A 22,057-nucleotide genomic window follows, 5' to 3' on the forward strand; every position below is an offset into this window, starting at 1 on the left:
GCATACTGCAATCAAACTAAAAAAGGCAGGAATATTATTCCAGAATTAATCAACTTAAACCTTAAATAACTTTCAATATTTTACTATCCATAAAATATATATTTTGTCAAAATGAAAAAGTTAGAAATAAGCGCAAGATAACATCGGGCCATTAATAACAGTGAAATACAATGATCTGGAGAGCCGAATATAATTACCCGGATCCGGCCCCCGAGCCCTGACTTTCACACGTGTGACCTATAGTATTCCACAGCACAGGAGCTGAGCTTCAGTTATTTTATTTTATTTCTAAAAGTTTTAATGTTTTTTTTTTTTAAGTAAAATAAATTAACATGGGTATACTTCGAATTAAAAAAAGAGGACAATGGTTTCTCAACAGTTAAAGAACAGCTTGCAGCTTCTTCTTTTGGTCTCATGGACCCGTACGGATGCTGCAGGTTTTTCCGTTGTCCAGGCCAGTCGAGGGTTGCAGAGACAATGTGATACATCTTAAAGAGAAGCCCAGGTTGGTCTTGCAGATCCCTCATAAGACCATCTTAAGGAAAGTCCTAAAAATGTAACGTACAATTGTCTTGCATGTGGTTAAGTGTACTGTGAAGTTTGCATAAGAATAATGATATGCAAGTGGATGTAAGATGCCCATAGGATGCCAACACAAACTACACTCTGATTGTCTAATTTACTCATTTCTGACAGCCACGCAAGGGACACACAAAGAGCGTGCACCAATCATTTGAACAGAACTGTCCAGTGCACAGGACTCTGGCTTGTTAAAAAATAAAAAAAAATCAACATGTCTGCATCTCACCTCCTTCCCTTTACTTACCCTTATTTGTTATTTAAGTGTTTATCACAGCCTGACGACTGTAGATAAAAAATGTGCATGAAACAATTTCGCCTTAAGGGCTCACCAGGCGGTCAACCACTTTGATATTTCCTGCAGGCCACCTGTGTGCCTGTACAGATTTGTCCATTCCCCCCACAGACAGCCTGTATCCACAGCTGTAGGTAAGAGTATATTCAGACTGGACACATTTGATTCACTTAAATCGAGTTTTTTTTTTTTTTTTTTTTTTTCCCAATAATCAGAAATACATTTTCAGTCTGAAGACCCTGGTCCGGTCCAGGAACAGCTCTTGGACCCATCTTTTATGGTGGTTTTGGTTAGTTTCAAATCGGACTAATGTCTGATTCACTCTGAGATTCTTCCGTCTGCTCAGAGTGTAACAACTGAACCAAAAGAGCCACCGTAGCCGGGCATTATGTGATTTAAACACTAGGAATGTATAGAAACGAGAGTCGCAGACAAATGTAGAGCAACAATGAGACACCACAACTCACTGGATGAATGCAGGCTCATTAAAACAACCTTTAACATAATAGACATTGCTTCTCACACTGTTTTTCTGACGATCTAAATGTCGTAAACACTAATCAGTGTACATTCATTGCTGTTGTCTCCTCAGTAACCGTCTTCCAGCATGCTAGCATCGTAAAAAGTGTTGAACCTGACGCTGATACAAACGTTCATAATTGGTCAGCAAAGTATAAAGTTTGAATAACTGAAGTATCCCGACATGGATCGCAAACTTAGGACTTCCCTGATTATTTCTCTCATTGATTTCCCCCACCCTTGTTATTCCTGACCAACAACTGAAGAGATCTTTAGTCACATGGTTTCATTTACAAGCTTTGCTTCAAATCATAGAAGTCTGAACACAGACCAAACGCAAGGTTCAGGACCCGATCCGGACCAAATTAAGCAGACTCAGTCCGGATCGACTTCCTTTTCCAGTCTGAATGTTATTGTATAACAGATATATGTACATGAATGAGAAAATTTAGATCAAAAAGAGGTTTTAAACACTGCAAAACGGTATTTGAACTTTTTTTTGCACATCATAAGAGACAAGAAAACTGTTGGACAATCAAAGAACCCTTGTCTTGCTTAAGAAGGGAGATTTTGAACAGGTTTGTGCACTTCCAAAAAAAAGGCCTAACAGTAAGAATCTTTATATCAAGTGGATACTTTTTAAAGTCAGACGATGAGGTTAATTCTATGCAGCATGACCTTAACCTGCGACTGATGCAAAATTTTAAAGAGAATACTCCCAACAGAATATTCTAATGAAGTTAATCCGAATAAATCAAAATTCCCAATCCACTTTTAGACTTTTTTTCATCTAAAAAGACTTTTAAAAACTCCCTAATTTCTGTAACAGTGCTGATAAAAATTCTAGTCTTAAACTTCCACAAGCAAAATTGTATCCCTCTTATCTTAATGGCATTCTCAAGCTCCATTCTGTAGGATGAGTCATCATTGATAAGAGACCCACACAGATGCATCATCCTCAAATTTCATAATGAGATCGGAGTCACAGATACAGTAAATGGTGTGATAGTAGGTGCTCGGCTGTGGTTCTTCCGCTCACAGCTGTGCAAAGGGGGGGCTCCTCCATCTGAAAACTCTTTCACTGAAATTGTGAGAAAAGAGACACAACTATCTGACGGGGAAGTCAGTCAAACCTTGTGAAATATTTCATAAATAGATGTCAATCTGCAATATGTAAATGGATCCAGTTCAGGTGGAAGCAAATGAATAAAGATGACATCACCTTTTCTTGATTTTTTATTAATGATACAGACTCCTGGGCCCGGTTCAATCTAGAGAGATAGCGCATGAATGAAGGCAGGAGTAAGAGAAGGAATGAAGGGATTTACAGTTCAGATGCAACCTCAGGCAAAGCCCAGCAGTTGTAATTATTTCAGCCCCCCCTGTCCACTGAAGCATGCACACACAATTTTTATGCTGAGCACATACATTTTGATGTATACTGCTCGGATAGTAGGAGCTTGTAGCGTTAATACTGTCTTGTGTTGTGTCCACAAACACAATCAAACCCTTTCACAACTCACAAAAAGAGAAAAAAAAAAATGGCTTCAAAAAACAATAATAATAAAACAAAAACAGTAAGGTTGTGTCTTCCCTCATTACTCACTACTTAGTGCACTATAAAGGGGATCAGACATTTTGTGGGGGTTAAATCTACAGCTTCAAAATCCATTTCCCTAAAAATATCCAAGAAGTCTCTGGGAAAAAGCAGAGCGCAGCGACCTCACTGGATTAGCAATATAAACCAGAATGCATTGTGTTTGAAAAAAATGCATGAATATTTACCATATTTTTCATTCTGTAAGGCACATTTAAATAAAAGCAGAGTGCCTTATAATCTGGGGCGCCTTATATATGGATTCATTATGATTGTGTTTACTGATGTTGAAGCCATTTTGTGAGCTACACAACACTGTCAGGATGTCAGTCTGCTTTTCCAGAGTTCCAAACAAGGTTGATTGGATGTTATTGTGAGTATAGTAACATGGCTCATGTGTTGGAGTCTGGGTTGTGTTACAAATGAGGTACAGGTAGAGAGAAACGGCTTAGACGACTAACAGGTAGCCGCATCAAACTGTGTTTTTATGTGTTACTATTAGGGGTGTGTGTCTTTCCATCTCACGCGATTCGATTCACATCTTGATACGTGGTCCATTAACCGATACATAAAGGATTCAACAAACTTTTTGGCGATACGATTCCTTAACCGAAAACACTACAATCTAGATATTTCCTATTCATGCGGCATTTAAAGCTATAAATAATAATGATTGACATTTGACAGAGAAATGTATTCAGGTATTGACTTAGAAGAAGCAAGCTTATGATTGGACATATTTTTGTTTGCATTACATGTACATAAAAAGACAGATAGTAGAGAGAAAAAATAAATAAATAAATTAAAAAAAAACACTCCACGCATCTGCTCCTGGTCCAGCCCTTCAATTGAATTTTAGAGAACAAGTCGAAAAGTTTGCCCTCATGTAGGACTTTAGCATTACCACCACATCTAAACTAGGTTTTTAGATATAGACCGGTTGAAAAAGATGCATTTTGTGGGTTTTGCTCCACATCCAGTTTGCTCGTTAAAAGGACTGATTACATTTCTGCTGAGGAATATTTTTTATGCTAGAATGAGAGTTACACAATGTTCTGATAAGAAAGGACAATCAATTGAAGGGACATTAGCTGCCAAACTATTACTCACTAGCTGGGACTCTCTGGTTTCCTATGGGGGTGCAGTCAAGGATTCTGCAGATTTGATTGTAGCAGCTGAAACTGCAGTCATGTTTTATCTCTGATATTTGTGACGGATTGAATTGTCAAGTTCGAATGACAATTTTCTTTTATCCCATCATAGATAATACATTATATAAAAAAGAAGTTTTTGTGGATTGTGAAACCAGCTGCTAGAACCTGTAAGTGTGTTATAAAAATAGTAGTTAGAGGTGATCCTGAGCAGATCCATCTAGGACCTCAGCGGAGCACGAGTAAATCCTGAACTCCTCACTTTGTTGTTGCTCAAAGCTTAATGTCAGAGCTATAAATTAATACGTGCAAAGCTTAAAAAAAAAAAGTAGTGCATCTTGAAAGTGAAATGCAAATCCGGCGCTCATGAAAGTAGAACATACGAGGCGCTACTGCGAAGCAAAACCGCCTTCCTTCCTTTCTTTTTTGATATTAAATTCCACTGTTTTTTTTAAGCTTTCCAACATCTGATTGGCTGCTTTGTAATGACTAACTGTTCTTTTTCCAGGAAGACGTCCCACAATCGATGGCGAGGATGAGGTGATTATTGATCTTGATATGGAGATGAAGGCAGACTGATGCATTGGTTGTAGATCAATCACTAAGTGAATCCTCTGTTTTCATTATTGCAGAGCCTTCAGCGCGAGTGCAGAGCAAAACTCCAAGCCTGGAGACGAAGTTCAGTGAGGCAAGCTGTTCTGATAAAACGCCATGAGGCCATCAATGAGTATAAAGCATAAAGAGCACATCAAAGCACAAATGAATGCTTACAAACATCTTCCTCTTTAATTAAGATCCTGAATTTGAAATGACTTAGCACATTTGTGCTTAGGACCAAAGCCTATGCAAATGAACTACCTTGGACGATCACCGTGGGGAAATGACCAGGCATGATGGAGCTTTTATAACAGGAAATTTATGGAGCTCGGTGGAATAACAGCAGATAGTGGCTTGAAGAATGCTTTAAGATACTGCTGGAACTGAAGAATCCCACCTATAAGAAACTCCCAGGAGACTAACACAAACACAAGCTGTCAGGGCCACTGAACCTGTGTGCAAGCATGCTCAGCCTGCTCTCATTGAGATGTTAATTCCCTGTCAAACCGCTCTTTTCACGGAGCGAGCCTTTAGCTGAGAGACTTGAATCCGCACAGGAAAACTGATACATTTTCCACAATGTCTCCCGTGGAAATACAGAGGAAGCAGGAGGAAGCCCTGGATTGGGACACATGGGATTGCCTGTGCTTGTTCCAACCTGCTTGTTCACATAGAGCAGTGGGACAACCCCCCTCCCCCTACACACAAGCATCCCACTTTTCTAGCAGCCTCTTTTGCATACAGTAATAAAAATTATCCCGGAAGTTTAGCGAGGAATGTGTGAAGCTCTGCATGGAGATTTCCAGGTCAGAGATAAGCATCCTGTACCTCTCGGAGGAGGGGAACTGTGGGCTGGTTGCCACCTGGATTTTGGACGGAGAGACAAATCTGGAACGTGATGGACAAACAGAGATTGAACGGACATGGGATCACACGGTCTCTTTACAACAACCCAAAAGCGAACTGCACAAACACATCCAGCCTGTTTGTCACTGATAAGCACATGACAGCCAAAGCTTAACTCGGTTTCTGTTGCTACCAAAAAAAAAAGCATCAAGCGGAGGCTCAGTTCCTGTTCAATGTTACCAAGATGGTAGTGGTGTAGTGATTAACCGATTCATATTCCTTGGATCCAACCAGATCGATCTGTCTGGGGCAAATTGTTAATCGAATCAACCTATGATTAGAAAGGTGTTTCCAACTTAAATAACTGGATATTGATATTGGAAAATAGCATTTGTATTGAATACGGTAGGTTTATTTAACTGAAATTAACCAAATGACAACACACATATGATTGAAGTAAAAGAATCACAACAGTCCAAAGTGTGGAAGCACTTCACATTGTGGTATAATGTTCTAATAATGTTCCAATTGGATTATTTTGATGTGTGCTAATACATTTTTAATTTTCTTGCAAGGAATACAAGGAATCTGGAAAACTTCACCAGCACTGTTAAGTACCAGACATTTATCTGAGTCACACTGTTTGATTTTTTTTTTTATTTTTATTTTTTATTTTTTTAGGTAAAGATGTTTTAAATCAGTTTTAGGTCAATAAATTCCAAAATGAATCAATATCGACTATGACTCAACCACAAATGATGATATAAATTGCTACACCCCTACATATGTTTGGTTCTTCACGTGATATCTAAGTGCAAAGTGCACTTCCCAAGGTCAAAAACCCATCCCAGCTGGATTTAACATGTGCTTGGATTCTGAGCACATTATGAGGACATATCTAAAATAAATAAATGCTTTATTTAATGAAGGAATTGATGCTGCAGAGATGGTCTAGTCTGCTGTGCACATCCAAATCGGTCATCTACTAGCAGGAATAAAGGATGCATGAAATAGAATCTGAAGATACGAGAAATAAAGCCCTTAGAGAACCGAAACGAGGCAAATGCAAAGATGAGTGCAGTCAAAGACGATCCCAGCTGAAGCCTTTCTGCTGCGGATCCCTCCAGAGGCCATCTCCTCCTCCTTCTCCCGCCGCTTTCATCTTACCTTACAGCCGAACATGAGAGACAGAGTCCGGTTGCTGCAGATGACCTTACACTGGCACATGACCGGAGAGAGACACTTGAAATTCCTGACAGGCAGAGACATCAGACCGGAGCGTCACAGCGGCGCGCGGCGCAGACCGAAGCCCGTGGAGGCGCAGGAGCGCGCGGCTGGGAGAGTCGCCGATGGCCCGCAAACTAAGGCGTCGGTGTTTCGGTGCAGCTCCAACCCCTGACTTCATTTACTACTGTCCACCGCCATGACGTCTGGAAGACTGAACACCCCCCACCACACTTCACTCAGGTCTGCCTTCCTCTCTTCTGCCCCGCTCTTTCTGCTTGATTGACCGTAAAGTTTAGACTCCACGCGCAGCTGGAATCACTGATGGTAGGAAATAAAAAACAGACCAAAAGGCCACATAATTCATAAAAAACAATATTATTCTAAAATAAAACAAAATAATAAATGAATATGAACAAAAACAGCGGGAAAATACCAATGCTGATGCCGCGTTTGCTCGTCACAACACCAACAGTGTAGCTATTTCGCCCCCTGATGGATGGAGAGGAAATTGCAAGGAGAGCTGTCCCTGGTGCTGAAATCTCTGATTGGACTTGGGAAAGTTTTTCATGTCAATGGACTTACTGGTGGATTCATTCTGAGATTTTTCAAGTAATTTTAACTAATTAAATATGTACAAAAACAATTAAATATGTGCATGTTCACAACAAATCATAAAAGAACTAACCCCATCTGACAAAAAAATAAATAACACCTGGACAATTAAAAAAAAACTGTACTGACTTCTGCAGTAAACAGGAAATAACACAGAAAATCAAGCTCATAAAGTTTTGTGCATTCATTTTTTTATTTATGCTATTTAACTTCCCATTTTTAAATCCAAATGCCACAGGGGTCAGGGGTCGCCACACCAAATCAACCTTCCCTATTTATTAATGACAAATATTACAAAGATTTTAAAACTAACATCCATGGACCAATTACGATAACTTTAACGATTTGTATGTTTTGTTTTCATGAAATGTATGTATTATTAGTATGATACAAAATGAATTTGCTTTGACCTTATTTTAATACGTTTAGCTTTTAATCTAAATATCATTAATTGGTTTGTAAATTTTTTGGAATCCTTTTAAAGTTTTTGTGGAACTTGTAAAATGTGTGAATTTTATGCTTATAGACCCCAAGAAGACAAGTGACCACCTTGTGGAATCTAAATAAACAAAGAAATCATTATACAGGAGGTTTGGCAAATAGTTTTATGCTGTTCCTGACACTATCTGTAATTTATCTGGGTTAGGGACAGCCACAGGGAGACCCAGACTTGAGTCTCCTTGTGGCTACATAGAGTGAAGGGTCCTGTCTAAGGACCCACACTGGGTGAAGATCATTGCACACCCTGGGAAGCAAACCTTGGTGTCCTTTGTGTCAGCCCTACACCCAAACAACTGAGCCATCCAGTTGCTATTTCTCAAAATCCTGAAGACCCTGGTCCAAGTCCCAATTGGGACTTTTCTGTGTGGAGTTTGTGTGTTCTCCTCATGCACACGTGGGTTTTCTCCAGGCACTCTGGTTCCTCCCTTATTCCAAAAGCATGCTTCATAGGTTCATTTTTTACTCTGAATTGACCCTAGCTGTGCATATGTGAGTGTGTTTGGGAGTGATTGTGTGTCCTGCGACAGATTGGCGACCCATCCAGGGTGTACCCCACCTTTACTAAACAGTACCCAGGACTGGCTACAACATAAAGCGGGTTAAAAAAATAAATAGATGAATATGTTGACCCTTCTCATTTCGCTTTGTGAAAGTTTGTAAAAAGAAATAAACGTGACCTCATCTGACACGTTTTGGTACCATCGAGTGCCAAAAGCACATACCTGACCTGTTGTGTTTTGATTGACTATCTCTCCTCTGATGTGGTCAGACAGTCCATAATCATCGATTAAGGTTCAATTTTGTTGCAGGGTGAGTGTAAACTGATCACTGTGACATCTTGCATGACATACTGTATCTCCTCTGCACTTGTCAAAGACTTAACTGGGAACCGGCTGAGCCGTGCACGAACAGGCCGGCCTGCCTGGCTGTTTCTAAAAGGCAGATGTGTCTGCAGGGATATCAACAGGACATGAGCTGCAGGTATGTGAAAATGGAATGTTAGTTTTTTATACCAACACATGCTAAAATGTGGTTTTACCATAACAGCTGCTACACAGTGAGAAGGCTCTGGTTCAGGTCTTGGCTGGGACCTTTCCGTGGGTTTTCTCCAGGCTTTCCAGCTTCCTCCCAAAATCCAAAAACATACTTCAAAGCTTAATTAGTTATTCTAAATTCCTCTAGGTGGGAGTGAGTGACCCTGCAACAGACTAGCGACCTGCCCAGGGTTTACCCCGTCTTCTCCCAAAAGTAGCTGGGACAGACTCTGTGATGTAGCTGGTTAAGAAAATGGATGGATAAGTTAACTTCATTGAAATAAATGAGCACACATGATAAAATTAATAAGGAAAAAATGAGTTTTTGAAGAAAAAAAGATTTGCTTTGCCGTTGTTGCATCAAAAAAAGACAAAACTACACCAAAATGTCGTAATGAAAGGCATACTTGGAGAGTATTTGATAAGAAAAATGTTATTTTTAAACCATATTTTTTTCTAGAATTGACTACGTTTTAAAGTTAAACACCTTTAAAATTACATTCAATCATTAACTATTCCCCCATCCCAGATCTCTAAGCTACTTTTTGAACTTAAAACTATATTTTTACAACCTTGGTGAGCTTTTACTGTTATTTAGAGTCACAAAAGTCATAAATTTTCATTCATATTTTCAGAAATCCTTGCATCAAACCCAAAATGAATGATTAAAAACTCCCTGGGAGCTACAGTTTCTCCAGCAGTGGTATGTGCTTGCACACTTACAGCTGATTTCTGCTGCTGTTAACTGGATAAAAGCATCCGTCTTCCATTTTTTCCCGCTTTTGGTCTTTCACCTTTGTTTAGTTGCTCTGGTGTGATTGTGCTGCCATGGAAGGCCCACAGGGTGGAGTGAGAGCACCAGGTAGGCCAGATTTAAATATTGTGCATTCATCTCAGGACCGACTGCGGCGCAGGGCTCTGTGTTCTTCAGTGACGTCAGCATTAAATTGAATACAGAAACCCCTCTTAACATGCTGATGCCCTTCTGATAGTTTTACTTTTTTTATGCAACCTTGCAGAGCTTTGGGGATGTCCTGGGAAATCTGAGCATTGCTACAGATCAGAACATGTAGAATAGACTAAAGCTGCTTTAGTAATTGAGAAATATGGATAGTCAATGATCATGAATGGACCAAAAAGCTGCAATGTTTTAGGTTTTCAGATATGAAATGTGCTCATCTGTTGCTCGTTTGAAGCTGCATTTCATGTTGGTGACACGCAGACTGATGTGAGTAATAATGCCTATAATTATCCCATTTACAGTAAAGTCTATGGTAGTAATTTCCTGTATTTCTCCTCCACTCCGGCATTATGTAAGCGTGGGAGTCACATGGAAACCTGAACTGTGCTGTGCTGAGCATAGCATTAACATCCCCATGCTGCATTGTATGAGCGAGGAAGACGACCCCAAAAGAGTGTTTCCATGACAACATCTGCAGGGGGTGGCAGATAGCTACAAACAGTCCACAAACCGGCAGATTTCTGGTCACCGGATCGGGCAAAGGGGACGGCTTCTGTCATCTGGGGCTGTCTCCCCGCACAAGAGGTGGCTCGCGTCGCAGCACCATGTTACACAACTGAGACGCTTTTGTCAAAAGGATAAGGAAGAGCTGTCACTATAAGAGCAGCTCATTGAGCCAAAAAAGTGTGCCAAGTCCACCCTGTGGGAAGAGGCAGATGTGCCTTACCACACTGCCTTATTTCCCTGTTAGCTCCGCTCTTGAATAAGGATTTTTATCTATGATTGTAATAAAAAAACAAACAAAAAACAAGGACATGCGCCTATGCATTGGAGTTGAAAAATTGAGCAGTAAGACTGGCATGTAAATATTTTACCCGGAATAAATTTGATTAAATTATTAATGCATTCTCTCTGTGTGGATTTGAATACATCAGTCGACGATTTTAGACTCACCAAGTCTAATAACATGCCTAACATGGAAATGAAAAACATTCTAAAAAAAAGCACAAAATGTCATCTTTGAAGTGGGTAAAACAGCATTTGCCCATTTGATGATCATTTCCACAATACAGGAGAGATTTTAAAGCTCAAGCGTAAATAAATGGAAAACCAAAGCTATAACAAAATAAATATTCAGTTATTTACCACAAACTTGGCTGACAAAAGTAGGAATCTCCTTCAAAATAAAAGACTTACCCCTATTTTTAAATTCAAGGGCATGAACTGTCCTCACACTATGTTTACACTTTCTCTGGAAACTAAAAACAGCCCCCATGTGCCAAATAACCCAATGGACAATCGGAATGTGCTTTGAAACTAATTTAGTTAAGCTGGCTATATTTATTTTGCTGGAAATATCTACCTAAACAAAGCAAATTAGTGAAAACCCCTCAGAGCGCCTGGATGTTTTATCACAACCTGAGGCAAAACTTAGGGGTTTTCTAAAAAAAAAAAAAAAAAAAAAAGTGAAATAAAACCCTTTACTCACCTTAAAATAATGTTTACAATTTTAATTAACTGTTCACATACCAGAAAAATGAAAATTGAAGCATGAAATGCATCAGATTATAGTGGATTGTTGATTCAGTGGAAATGAACTGTCAAAAATAAACCTGAAATATTTACCTCAGCCTTTAGAAACGTAATAAAAAATATCCTTCTCCCAAAACCCAAGCTGTGTCCCTCAACCTTGTGTGACCTCCAGCACTTAGTTGAGCTGACAGTGAAACGCTGTAATAAAGGACACCTAATCTGGAGGCTGCTGAGACTGACTTGGAAAACACCAAAGGTGAGAATTATAGTATTCACACCTCTCTGAAACCTGCCGCATCAGACTTCCACAAGAACATGGCATTTCACTTACAGTAGCAGTAGCTTTTTTTAGCTGTAATTCTATAAAAATAAAAAAAATAAAAAAACAACCACCATGACTTAAGGGAAATAAAATCAGCTTAAACTGATTTTAAGAACATTTAAAGAATTATTCAAGAATAATAGCAATTGCTATTAAAATGCATTTAGGTGTCTCTATAGTAAACCTCAAAGGATTATTTTGATCACACAAGCTTCTCTAGGATCGCTAAAAGGTTAACTGACAGGAAGCAGTGAGAAAACGAGAGATTGAAATAGTTAATGTACGTTTTTAGGAACGGGTAATTGAGATATTTACTGTTTCCGTCGACACCATTACCATTAATAAACTGCAAACCAAACGCTCCACCTCCCAATGTTGTGCCATAAAGTGAGTTTACGTCTGAAGGGGATTGTGGGCGGGCTAACAATAAGCGATTGTGATTGGCTAAAGGCAATGTCACGTTCTATGGTAGCCAATTGTAGCCAATATTATTCTTCCCACAAACTCATATTACACACACTATAATACAAACAGGTGGAAAAAGGTGCAGACATATTATAGGGTTAAATCAGGATCAACTTCAAGTAAATTAAAAAAAATAAAGCAACTCAAAAGTACACAAAGAAATATTGAAAATGTACAAAATAAAAAAGGTGGATTTGAAAAAAAACTTGAAAGAAATTAAAAAAAATTAAATCTGAAAGTTGAATAAATAAAAAACTATAAACCAAAAACTTTTACCAAATTCAAATTTTCGTTTTTTTTTTTGTTTTTGTTTTTTTTTGTAACAGCAGCTGTTTTGTGTTTTCAAAGTTTACTTCTCACTGCTGTCTAACTGGGTCTGTGTGCCTTGAAAATTCAGGATTGTGTCAGAAAGAGAATCGGCAGAAAACTCTGTGGCAAACCACCTGTGAGAGTCAGGGAAAGCTGAGGCGACTCCTGACAGGATAAGCTGTGAACAGCAACAGCTTTTTAAATTATTTCACTCTTTTTTCAGTCCTCAATTTAATTAAACTACAGATGTGTTACCTCCATGTAAAATTAGACTCAACTAGACTAGATTCATTTACACTTGACTCACTAAAAGCAAAAATTCTGAAGTGTAAAATTTCAGAAACAAGCAAAAAACTAAAGTTGAAAATACAAAACAGCAGCTGCTGCAAGTACAGAAAACATTTTTTGTAACAGTTTTAGGTTAATAATTTTTTAAATTAGAGTCTAAAATAATTTTTGCAATTTATATTTTGTAAATTTACAATCTGGTTTCTCCTTCACAAAGCTGACCCCCTGAAATGGAGAATCCTGAGCAGCCCAATGAAAAGTTAACATTTTCTGGGCGAAAGTATAAGCTCAACATCCAAACTATTGGCTCAGGTAACTGCAAGAACATTTCATTTTGTTTACCTGTTTTGTTTACAGCTGTCTGAGATTATTAATGTAGATTTATTTGATCTGGCCAAGACAGTTAAACACACTTTAAGTTATTTAAATGGTTTTAATTTAGTCATGAACAAAATATTTGGAAGTAGATTGCATACATTTCCTGGTGTCTGGTTTTGAGAGTTCTCTATTTTCGTAATAGAGCTAAACACACTTTGTCATTTTTAACAGTTTACTTTTACAAACACATTGCCTGAAGTGCTTATTAAGCCTTTGTCTGTTGATATGCAATACATATTGAAGGCCTATACATCATGTTTACTTGTTTCAACAATTCTCAGCCAAAAGTAGCTCATTTGAAGTTCCTTCTATGAAGGTTAGTTGAGTATAAGTATAGGAAGTACAGATCAGGTACATGTAGTGAGGAAGTATTTTAACTGGATTCTCCTTTAGAATAAACATTTACAATATACAGATACAAAAGTAAACTTTGAGTATATTCCCTCAATTTTAGTATAGATTAAGTATACTAGTAGTACACTTAATTAATTTTTGTTAACTTGTGAAAACTGATCAGAAAACTAAAAATATATCTATTTATTTACAGTAACACAAATATTTACTTTCCAGGTAACTAGTTACTTTTGGGTGATTCAGTTACTGACTGACTCACTTTTGATTTAATAGTGTGTACATATGGCTAACTAATGACTTCTTTAAGTAAATGATGGCGTCCTGTGGTTAGCAGCAGCTATACGTCCTGCTTTCCGTGTGATTCTTCAAACAGTTTCACTTAGGACATTTCTGCTTCCATGTAATACAAAACCAGCCAGCTGTGTAAATTTCACATGCTTAAATGGAGTCATCACTATCAGAGATGACTGAGAGCACTGCATTATTCATGTATCATAGTGTGCATGTTACAATGCCAGCTCACTTTAAAAGCCAAAACCGTGTTACCGCACAAATGCTCTGGATTTTTCTTTTTGGACTGGTGACACACAAGCAAATGATTCAAATGAGCTGCAGGGGGAAATGATCCACACACACCCCCACCCCGCCTGCAATGGAGTGACAACATCTTCGCAATTCATGGTGTACTCAGGAAAACACTCCGATGATGTGCTTGAACGCAGCTACTGGTCTAATTCTCGACAGCCGCCCTCACTTCCTCTGCCTCAGACTGCTTCTGCTGAGCCTCCCCCGTCTCCAGAGCCGGCCCACGGTGCCGAAACAATCCTCTGCCACCTGCTCTCCATCTGACACTCAAATATGTATGCAACTTGAAGAAACGTGGACCAAGAAAACCCCTCACAGCCTGTTACACGAGGCTCTAACCTGCACCAAAATCTGTCAGTTAGCATAAAGCAGAACCACCCACAAGCTAAGAAGCTTTCTTTCAGCCTGTCCCCTTTCGCTAGCAGCTTCTCTTCACTTTTAACCTCATGAAGAGCCAGGCTGGGCTGCCGAAGTCACGATTAGTGCCTACTCACCCCAGAGTCCTTAACTTCACAGAAATGCTTGTTTTTGACATACTTTGCTTATCATGAAGTAGACTTTAGCAGCTCCAAAAATGCTTAAATTGTTTTATTTCAGGCTGAAAGAAGACCCTTTGCTTGCTTGAACTTCACAAATGCTGAAGAGGTTTTAGATCCATTCAATTTAATATCTGTGTAAATGTACATTAAACAGACATTTTTCTGTTCATTTCTTGCCATATCAACCTTACATTTGAGCATTTTAGCCACAAAGATGAATAGAATAAAATAAAATGCCGGCTGATTTTCAGCAAGTAACCAGCATGAAGCAGTGAAGCTGCAGTTGTCATGACAAAAACTTCAAGTATTTTTGTTTGTGTGGGTTTGGGTGAAAGAATAAGCGAGCTCTGGCCCAAACCCTTACAAGGAGCGCTTTGCCAGTCTTAAAATGTGCTTATTTCATGCAGTGCCTCTATAGAATCACCAAATCTTGCCTTAGTTTCTGTGGCAACGGCTCTCAGTTCACTCTGAATAATAGTTTGGTTGAAAATTTCACATTTCTGCCCTCTGACTCCTGCTTCATCTGTTCTTGGATTCTTAGGGTTTTGATAACTTTCAGTTTCAACCAAGTTCATGTGGTGGGATTTACATTGTATAAAAGCACTATGCAGCTGGGAACACATACAAAAAGATAAAAATATATATATTTTTGCTTGGCTGTGAAAAGGGAACGACAAAACTGCAAAAACGCGATGAAAAATATATAAAGTGAAAAAATAAAAAGAATAAGGCAAATAAGATAAATATTTTACACAAGAAAAAAAGGGAGGTTGTGACAGACAAATGCACTTTCTCCTCAGTTATTCTGAGTGTTATCATAAGAAAGCTATGATTTAAATCAGAAAATATGAAAAAATTATCAAGTATTTGTAAATCAGGCCTTTATTTTGTGTTTAAATTTTGCTGTCAACTTGGAATTGTTTGCATAATTTCCTAAACTAAAACTAACATCCTGATCCAAGGTTGAAGAGTTGGTTATTCAGTCTGGTTTGCTGTGAATGGCAGCAATTTAAGACAAATCAAGCACAGACCTAACTGCTGTTGAGCCACAAGGAAAGTGAAAAAGATGACAAAAATGAAAAAATAAGGGGTAGAACCTGAAATCAAAACATGTAAAAGATATCCAAATAACTAAAAACACTTTCTAGCTTAGAATATCATGCAAAATGAATGACTAATAATGAAGCTCATTGTAAATTGCTGAATTATGAATTGCCGATTACAAAGAACTCTCAAAAACTAAATCTAATTAAAAATTAGAAAAACAAATATATCCTGTTTTATTTGTAGTTTCTTTAAGCAGTTGTTTTGGCTCCCTGTGCCGGTCCCCAGCCCAGATAAATAGAAGGTTGTGTGGCAACCCCTGCCAAAAGGTGAACAGCAACAACATGAAAATGTCTATTAAAAGGAGCGCTAACTAAATGATTAAATGGAAGTTCAACATTTTATTGTTCTGAAACTTTTGATGGTCCAAAATGGTAACATTAAAAAGGGTATCAGTCTGCATCTGTCTCAAATGACAGAATGGAGTTTAAGTTTGATACAATTAGTATTTCAGGTGAACATCCCCTTAAAGTGTTTCTACCTCAAACATTACCCAGACTTATGCTAAATAAGAAAGCCTCTCTTTTTTCAGCATTTGCTTAAATATCCAGAAAAAAAAAGAAAGATGAATAAACCACAAAACTGATGTACCAAATACCATTCTGACCTATCAGAAGGATTTGAGGAAGTTACAGAAAGCTGTAAGATTGTTTGGATCCTAAATACATGATTTAACTTTTCAAATTTGTCAGAGTGAAAATGTTCAGCGGGTCTTCACCATTACTGTGGAGGAAACAGAACTCGTAACTCTAAAAAAATCAAAAATGGAAAATAGAGGGTCAGATCATGTCGTTCTAAGAACAACACAACAATCTCACACTCCAAAAGCCCAACGTTAAAAGCCAGTTTTTTAAGCTCCCAGCAGTACAAATGGAAAACTATGAGACAAAATGTTTTTTTTTTTGTTGTTTTTTATTTTAGCAAAAAGACTTATTTTATAAATACAAAAACAGCAGCAAACATTTGTGATACAAAATTTATTTTTTGTTTTTTTTTATAAGTTTTTCTTACTCTATTAGAGTTATATTCTGAAAAGAATACATAGAGATGTGTTGTAATGATGCAGGAAAAAAACTTGCTAAAGAGTTTTATTGTTCTTCTTGGGAGTCTATGGTGATGATTGAGAAGTGATTAATTAATTAACAAAAGCTATTCATGTATTTTTATAAAGCCTAAAACCCAAAATGGCTTGAATTTTACTTTTTCTACCTCTCAAATATTTAAACCACATATAGTTACTTGCCATAGAAACCGTATTACAGCACTAAGGTTCTATGTTCTTTTATGATTGTCAGAGGGGCCCTCTTCAGAAATCCCATCATAGTTTGGGACAAATGAGAATTTTAACCAAAACTGGGTTGAAATTATTTATCTTAGAAACAAAATAGAAAGAATTCTGTCATAATTTGATGATAATAACTTTGATTTTAAAGTGATTAGAAATGGAGATTACTGGGAGTGATGGATAGCACAAGCCACATTCAAGAATATTTGAGATGGTTTGTAGCCAGCAACTCTGCCAAGTGGCTGTAAAACAGTTCACAGGGAATTCCTGTGTATTTTACTTTTCTTCGCATTCAGGCAATATACAGAAGTGTTGTTTTTACAAACATATCCTTAGATTTTTTTGTATGTTTTCTGTCAGAAATGTAGCTAAAAGTTCTTTGCATTGAGGTAAACATTATGGGACACAAGACAACAAAAATGGCTTTTTGACTGCGATTGTTCATTTAGAACCCATATATAAAGACAGCACCGGCATTGAAGTAGCTTTACAGAAATGTGTTCTTTTTGTCCTTTCCTCTGTTTTTTTTTTTTTTTTTTCCTCAGTGCTACAAAATATTTAAACCCTGCTCCCACATTAGTTAATCAAGTTGTTAGTCAGCTAAGAAATAACTGAAACATGTAGACTTAGTTTTGGTCTGCATTGTACTTCTTTATTTCCTCAAAAATTAAGTAATATTTGCATTTCCATCCATTCATTTTCATAACCTGCCATATCCCTTTCGGGGTCACCGTAGTCTGTCCCGGCTGATGGTCGAAGGTAGGGTACACCCTGGACTGGTCACCCGTCTATTGCAAGCCACACAATCACTCCCACACACACTTTACAGAAACTATTTAACCTATAAAATGTGTTTTTGGACTGTAGGAAGAAGAAAACACATGCATGGACGACATGTAAACTCCACACAGAAAGATCCTAGCCAGGAATTTGGGTCAGGGTCGTCTTGCTGTGAAACCCTATTTGAACTTCATACACTTATTTGAAGCAAATGTTTGGTCTTTTGTGTAGATATTAACACCAGGAAATATCTTGGAGGAAACACTCTGTTAGATGCTACAGACACAGTTTGGAACGTCCTATAAATCTACATAAATGGACAGAGACAGCGGTGATGTCACCCACTAGTTTGTATTATCCTCAGTTTTGTTTTTTGTTATTATAGCAGGTTATTATACGCAAATGTTTTCAAAGAACTCTAAACTTTCTCAAACTGGGGAAATGGAAGCAACAAGCATCACTTAAGTAAAGCTCATGTAGAAGTAGAGCCAAAAGACCATGCCCACATTAGGTGCAACTTTAGGGATACCTGAAATATTTTCCACCCAGCACGGATGTCATTGGTATTTATTTTAACTGCAGAGGTTAAAAAATGTTCTGTTGTAGCTAGACAGTAAAAGAGTCGAATTTGGAATCAAAGCCAACGATGGTAAACAACGTATAGTGCTTTACTAGCTTCCTTGAAGGCCCAAAGCGTTTAACAGTTCCATTCAGCCATACACTCACTAATGGTGGCTCCACTGCTGCCAACCTATAACCTCCAGGAGCAATGTGGGGCTCCGGGTATTGCCCAAGACCACGGGCAAGCAAAGCAGGAATCAAACCTGCAATGTTCTGATCAGAGGTCAACTTCTCTACCAATATACTATGACTACGACATTTAGGTGAAAACCTAGTGGTTGCTTGGAAAGTCCACTGTTTTTTTTTTAATTTAGGAATTTAACCTGTTACTTAACTTCTATAACATTACTGAGTTTAAAATGTTCAGTTTGATTTTTTCACAACCGATGCTGTCATCTGTGTATTTAACAGTAAACCAATCTAGTTTTACTAGTTCTATATTATTTCTCAAATTTTGAATTATGTTTATTGTAGACAGTAATGAAGTAGATATCGTGTATTTGCTTATTTTGTTTTATTTGTGGGTATTTAAAACTACGCAACAGTGTCTCCAATAGGAATTATATCTGCAAACTCACAAACAAATGCTCTAAATTACATCAAAGAAGTTTAAATATCAACTTCTCCTTTATCTACAGAAAGCCATAAAAGTCCCATAAAACCAATAATAATATTATCTGACATGAAGTTCATGTACTCCTGTTGCTTAAAGGCGGTCCGTAAAGCAACGATTGTAAGACTGAGTTGCGGTTGTAGCAGCAGTTTTTACTAGTTTCCAGTCAAAATATAAAACATTACAGTTGTTCATCTTAAGAATCAGTCTCATGCACATGTGCGGGGGTTGGCTCGCACAGGTGCTGCGGGGGTTTTGGACTGTCTGACCCGTGGGGGGTTGTGTGTCCAGATGTGTCTTGCAGCTCCCTTGAGTGTCATGCGGACACCTTTAGGGTTGTCATGAAAATTAACCAATGATTGTCGTGCGTGTGTTAAGTGTATCGTGAAGTATTTGTGGGAATAATGGAAACAAAATCACGTAGCTATAGATCTCTTCAGTCATTGGCCAACACTTACGGGGGCAGGTCAAAACAAAAAGAGAAAGATGGAGATGTTGCATATTGCCGATACTTGTCAAGATACTTTACGTATTAAAATTTTTATTTTGTTGACCAGTTTTGAACGTCTGTCTGAAAGCCAAGTTCAACACTTTTTACTGCTACTTTGGAAGAGCGGAGCCCTGCTGTAACGTGGTTGCTGGGGACGCTACGGCTACCAGTTACGATGATCAGTAACATGTAAATTGTTGGGAAAACAGTGTGAGAAGCAACGTCCAACCAAATTACAATGAGTTGCTGTTGCATCACTGCTCCACGTTCGTCCGCTAATGCCCGGCTACAGTGGCCATTTTGGCTCAGTTTCCCATTTCGGTTCAGTTGTCCCAGTCCCAATGCGGACCTTATTCAAACTGAGGAAGCAAACTGAAGTTTAGTCTGATTGGAAACGAACCGAGACCACTGTGAAAAATGGGTCAGAGAATAGTTCTTGGTCCTGGACCATGGTCCACTTGTATGTATTCAGACTGAGACTTTGTTCCAGATTATCAGGGGAAACGAACTCTAGTTCACTTTAAGCAAACCGAATGTGTCCAGTCTGAATACACCCTTAGTTACACATACACTGTGGCGGTGACACATAGGATGCCTGCACAAACTACACTTTAATTGTCTAATTTATTAGTTTCTCACAGTCAGGCTCCACATAAAGATCGTCCCTCTTGCACAGAGTTCAGAGTCCAGGTGGGTTTCCATACCACTTGTTTGCGCTTACCAACATCCCCTTAGTTAGCGTGTTGTTTGGGTATTTGCTACAACCTGTTGCCCACAGCATACCCGTAGAAAAAAAGTACATGAACATCTTTGATCTACGGGCTCACCAAGCGTTGTTCAACCTTGATATTTTGTGCTGGTCACCATACAGTTTATGTATTTTACACCCACAGACACCCCGTATATACCCATATGGGTAGTTATGACTGAGACATAAAGGCTACATAACTATTAATAATCAGTTTTCCTTTTAAAATAATTACACTTACTTGAAAATGACATTTAGTGAATTTGATTAGGGTGTGTGGCACTCCCAAAGCAACAATGTGGTTATTGTTCACATGAACCATAGATGGGACATCAGGAATGATGCATTCCTTCTCACTCCCATAGAGTCCATAGAATCCAAATCCAAACACAGATAAAGAAAAACTTGTTGTTTGAATCATAAATGACATTAGTGAACCACTGCTCTCTCCACTCTCATGCACTGACCTTCATCTTCACCTCTGCTAGTTCAGGTTGATCTTCATCACACCTTCACTGAGCTTAATGCTTAACTCTTAAAAGTCTTCCTTTGTTGCTTTGGTCAGTGTTTCACAATAATATTTTTCAATTTAGAATGTGATGTTTTTTTCTATTAAAGTAACTATGTGGCCACCACTCATCTTCTGTGTGATTTTGAAAAGGTTATTCAAAATGATCAAATTAACTCCCACGCCATTTATTGTTCATTTCTATGACGATTGAGAGTAAAGGACATTCAGGACACTTTTTGTAAAAACCTACACACATTCTGTTTTCTTAAATGACCTCAAATGCTGTTTCAGACAAGACTTTTTAAAGCCTTATTTGATATGTATTTATAAAAGATGAATATTAATTGAATTAAAAAGGCCATGAACACATCCTACTGCAAGTCAGGACAAACAAGTACAAGAAGACAGAGGACATGACACCTGAATAACAAGAACAACTCCAGATCTTCATGTTTTCTTAGCTCATTTTGTTTTTTCTATAATTAAAATTCCACAAAAACGGAAAAGCTGAACCCGAATGGCTGATACTTCTGAATGTAGCTCACTCTGATCTACCAGAAGGTCTGGCTGACACACCAGCTGCTCTTCAAGGGGAAAAGAGGCACAAATGTTACAGTTAGTGTTGATCTCTGATCTAAAAATGACAACACATCTCTTGAATTCATTATCCCCAAATGGACAGAAAAGTCAATTCCCCTGAATTGTTATAAAAAGTCTGGTTAAATTTTAGGTTCTGAAAGTGTAACAGGTTTGTAGAGAGAAAAAACACATAATAGGAGGCATCAATAGTGTTTACAAATCAATATTCTTGATTGTTTTCCTCTTTAATGACTCTAAATCAGAGAGATTTACTTGTTAATTTAACTGCCTACAAAAATCTAAAAATATGGTTTGATCACATACAGCCTGTGGATGGACTTCTTTTTTTGTTCTTTTCACCCAACTGCATATTTAATTTAATACAGAAGAGAGAAAAGGAGCTCCAGCATTTGATTATGAACCTTAAATTGATCCAAAAGTTTTTTTCTCTAACTTCAGTAGAAGTTTAAGATTTTTTTTGTTCTTAGGAAAACTGATTAAAACACATCAGAGATTAAACTCAAAACGATATCATCATGATATCAGGAGAATCCCACTTTTACCTAAAACAAATGCCTTTAAAAACCTGCGACGCTTTCATCAACAAGTCAGCCAGAGTTTCTACAGTCTGAGC

General features: G+C 38.0%; 1 protein-coding gene across 5 annotated transcripts in view; it reads right to left on the bottom strand.

Moving 5' to 3' along the window:
* The window catches only part of LOC112142280 (disks large homolog 4), an 89,945-nt gene that overhangs the window by 43,841 nt on the left and 24,047 nt on the right, over positions 1-22,057 (bottom strand). The window contains exon 1 of one of the 5 annotated variants that reach the window (XM_024265548.2): positions 6,752-7,688. The exons of 3 other annotated variants lie outside the window; for them this stretch is intronic. In XM_024265548.2, the coding sequence (XP_024121316.1) occupies positions 6,752-6,853 (102 nt within the window). In that variant the 5' untranslated portion in view covers positions 6,854-7,688. Of the gene's footprint in view, positions 1-6,751; positions 7,689-22,057 lie in introns of those variants that run through there. One more of the 5 variants, XM_024265540.2, reaches the window with a different exon arrangement.

Source organism: Oryzias melastigma, linkage group LG14 (genome assembly GCF_002922805.2).
Source record: "Oryzias melastigma strain HK-1 linkage group LG14, ASM292280v2, whole genome shotgun sequence".
NCBI lineage: Eukaryota > Metazoa > Chordata > Actinopteri > Beloniformes > Adrianichthyidae > Oryzias > Oryzias melastigma.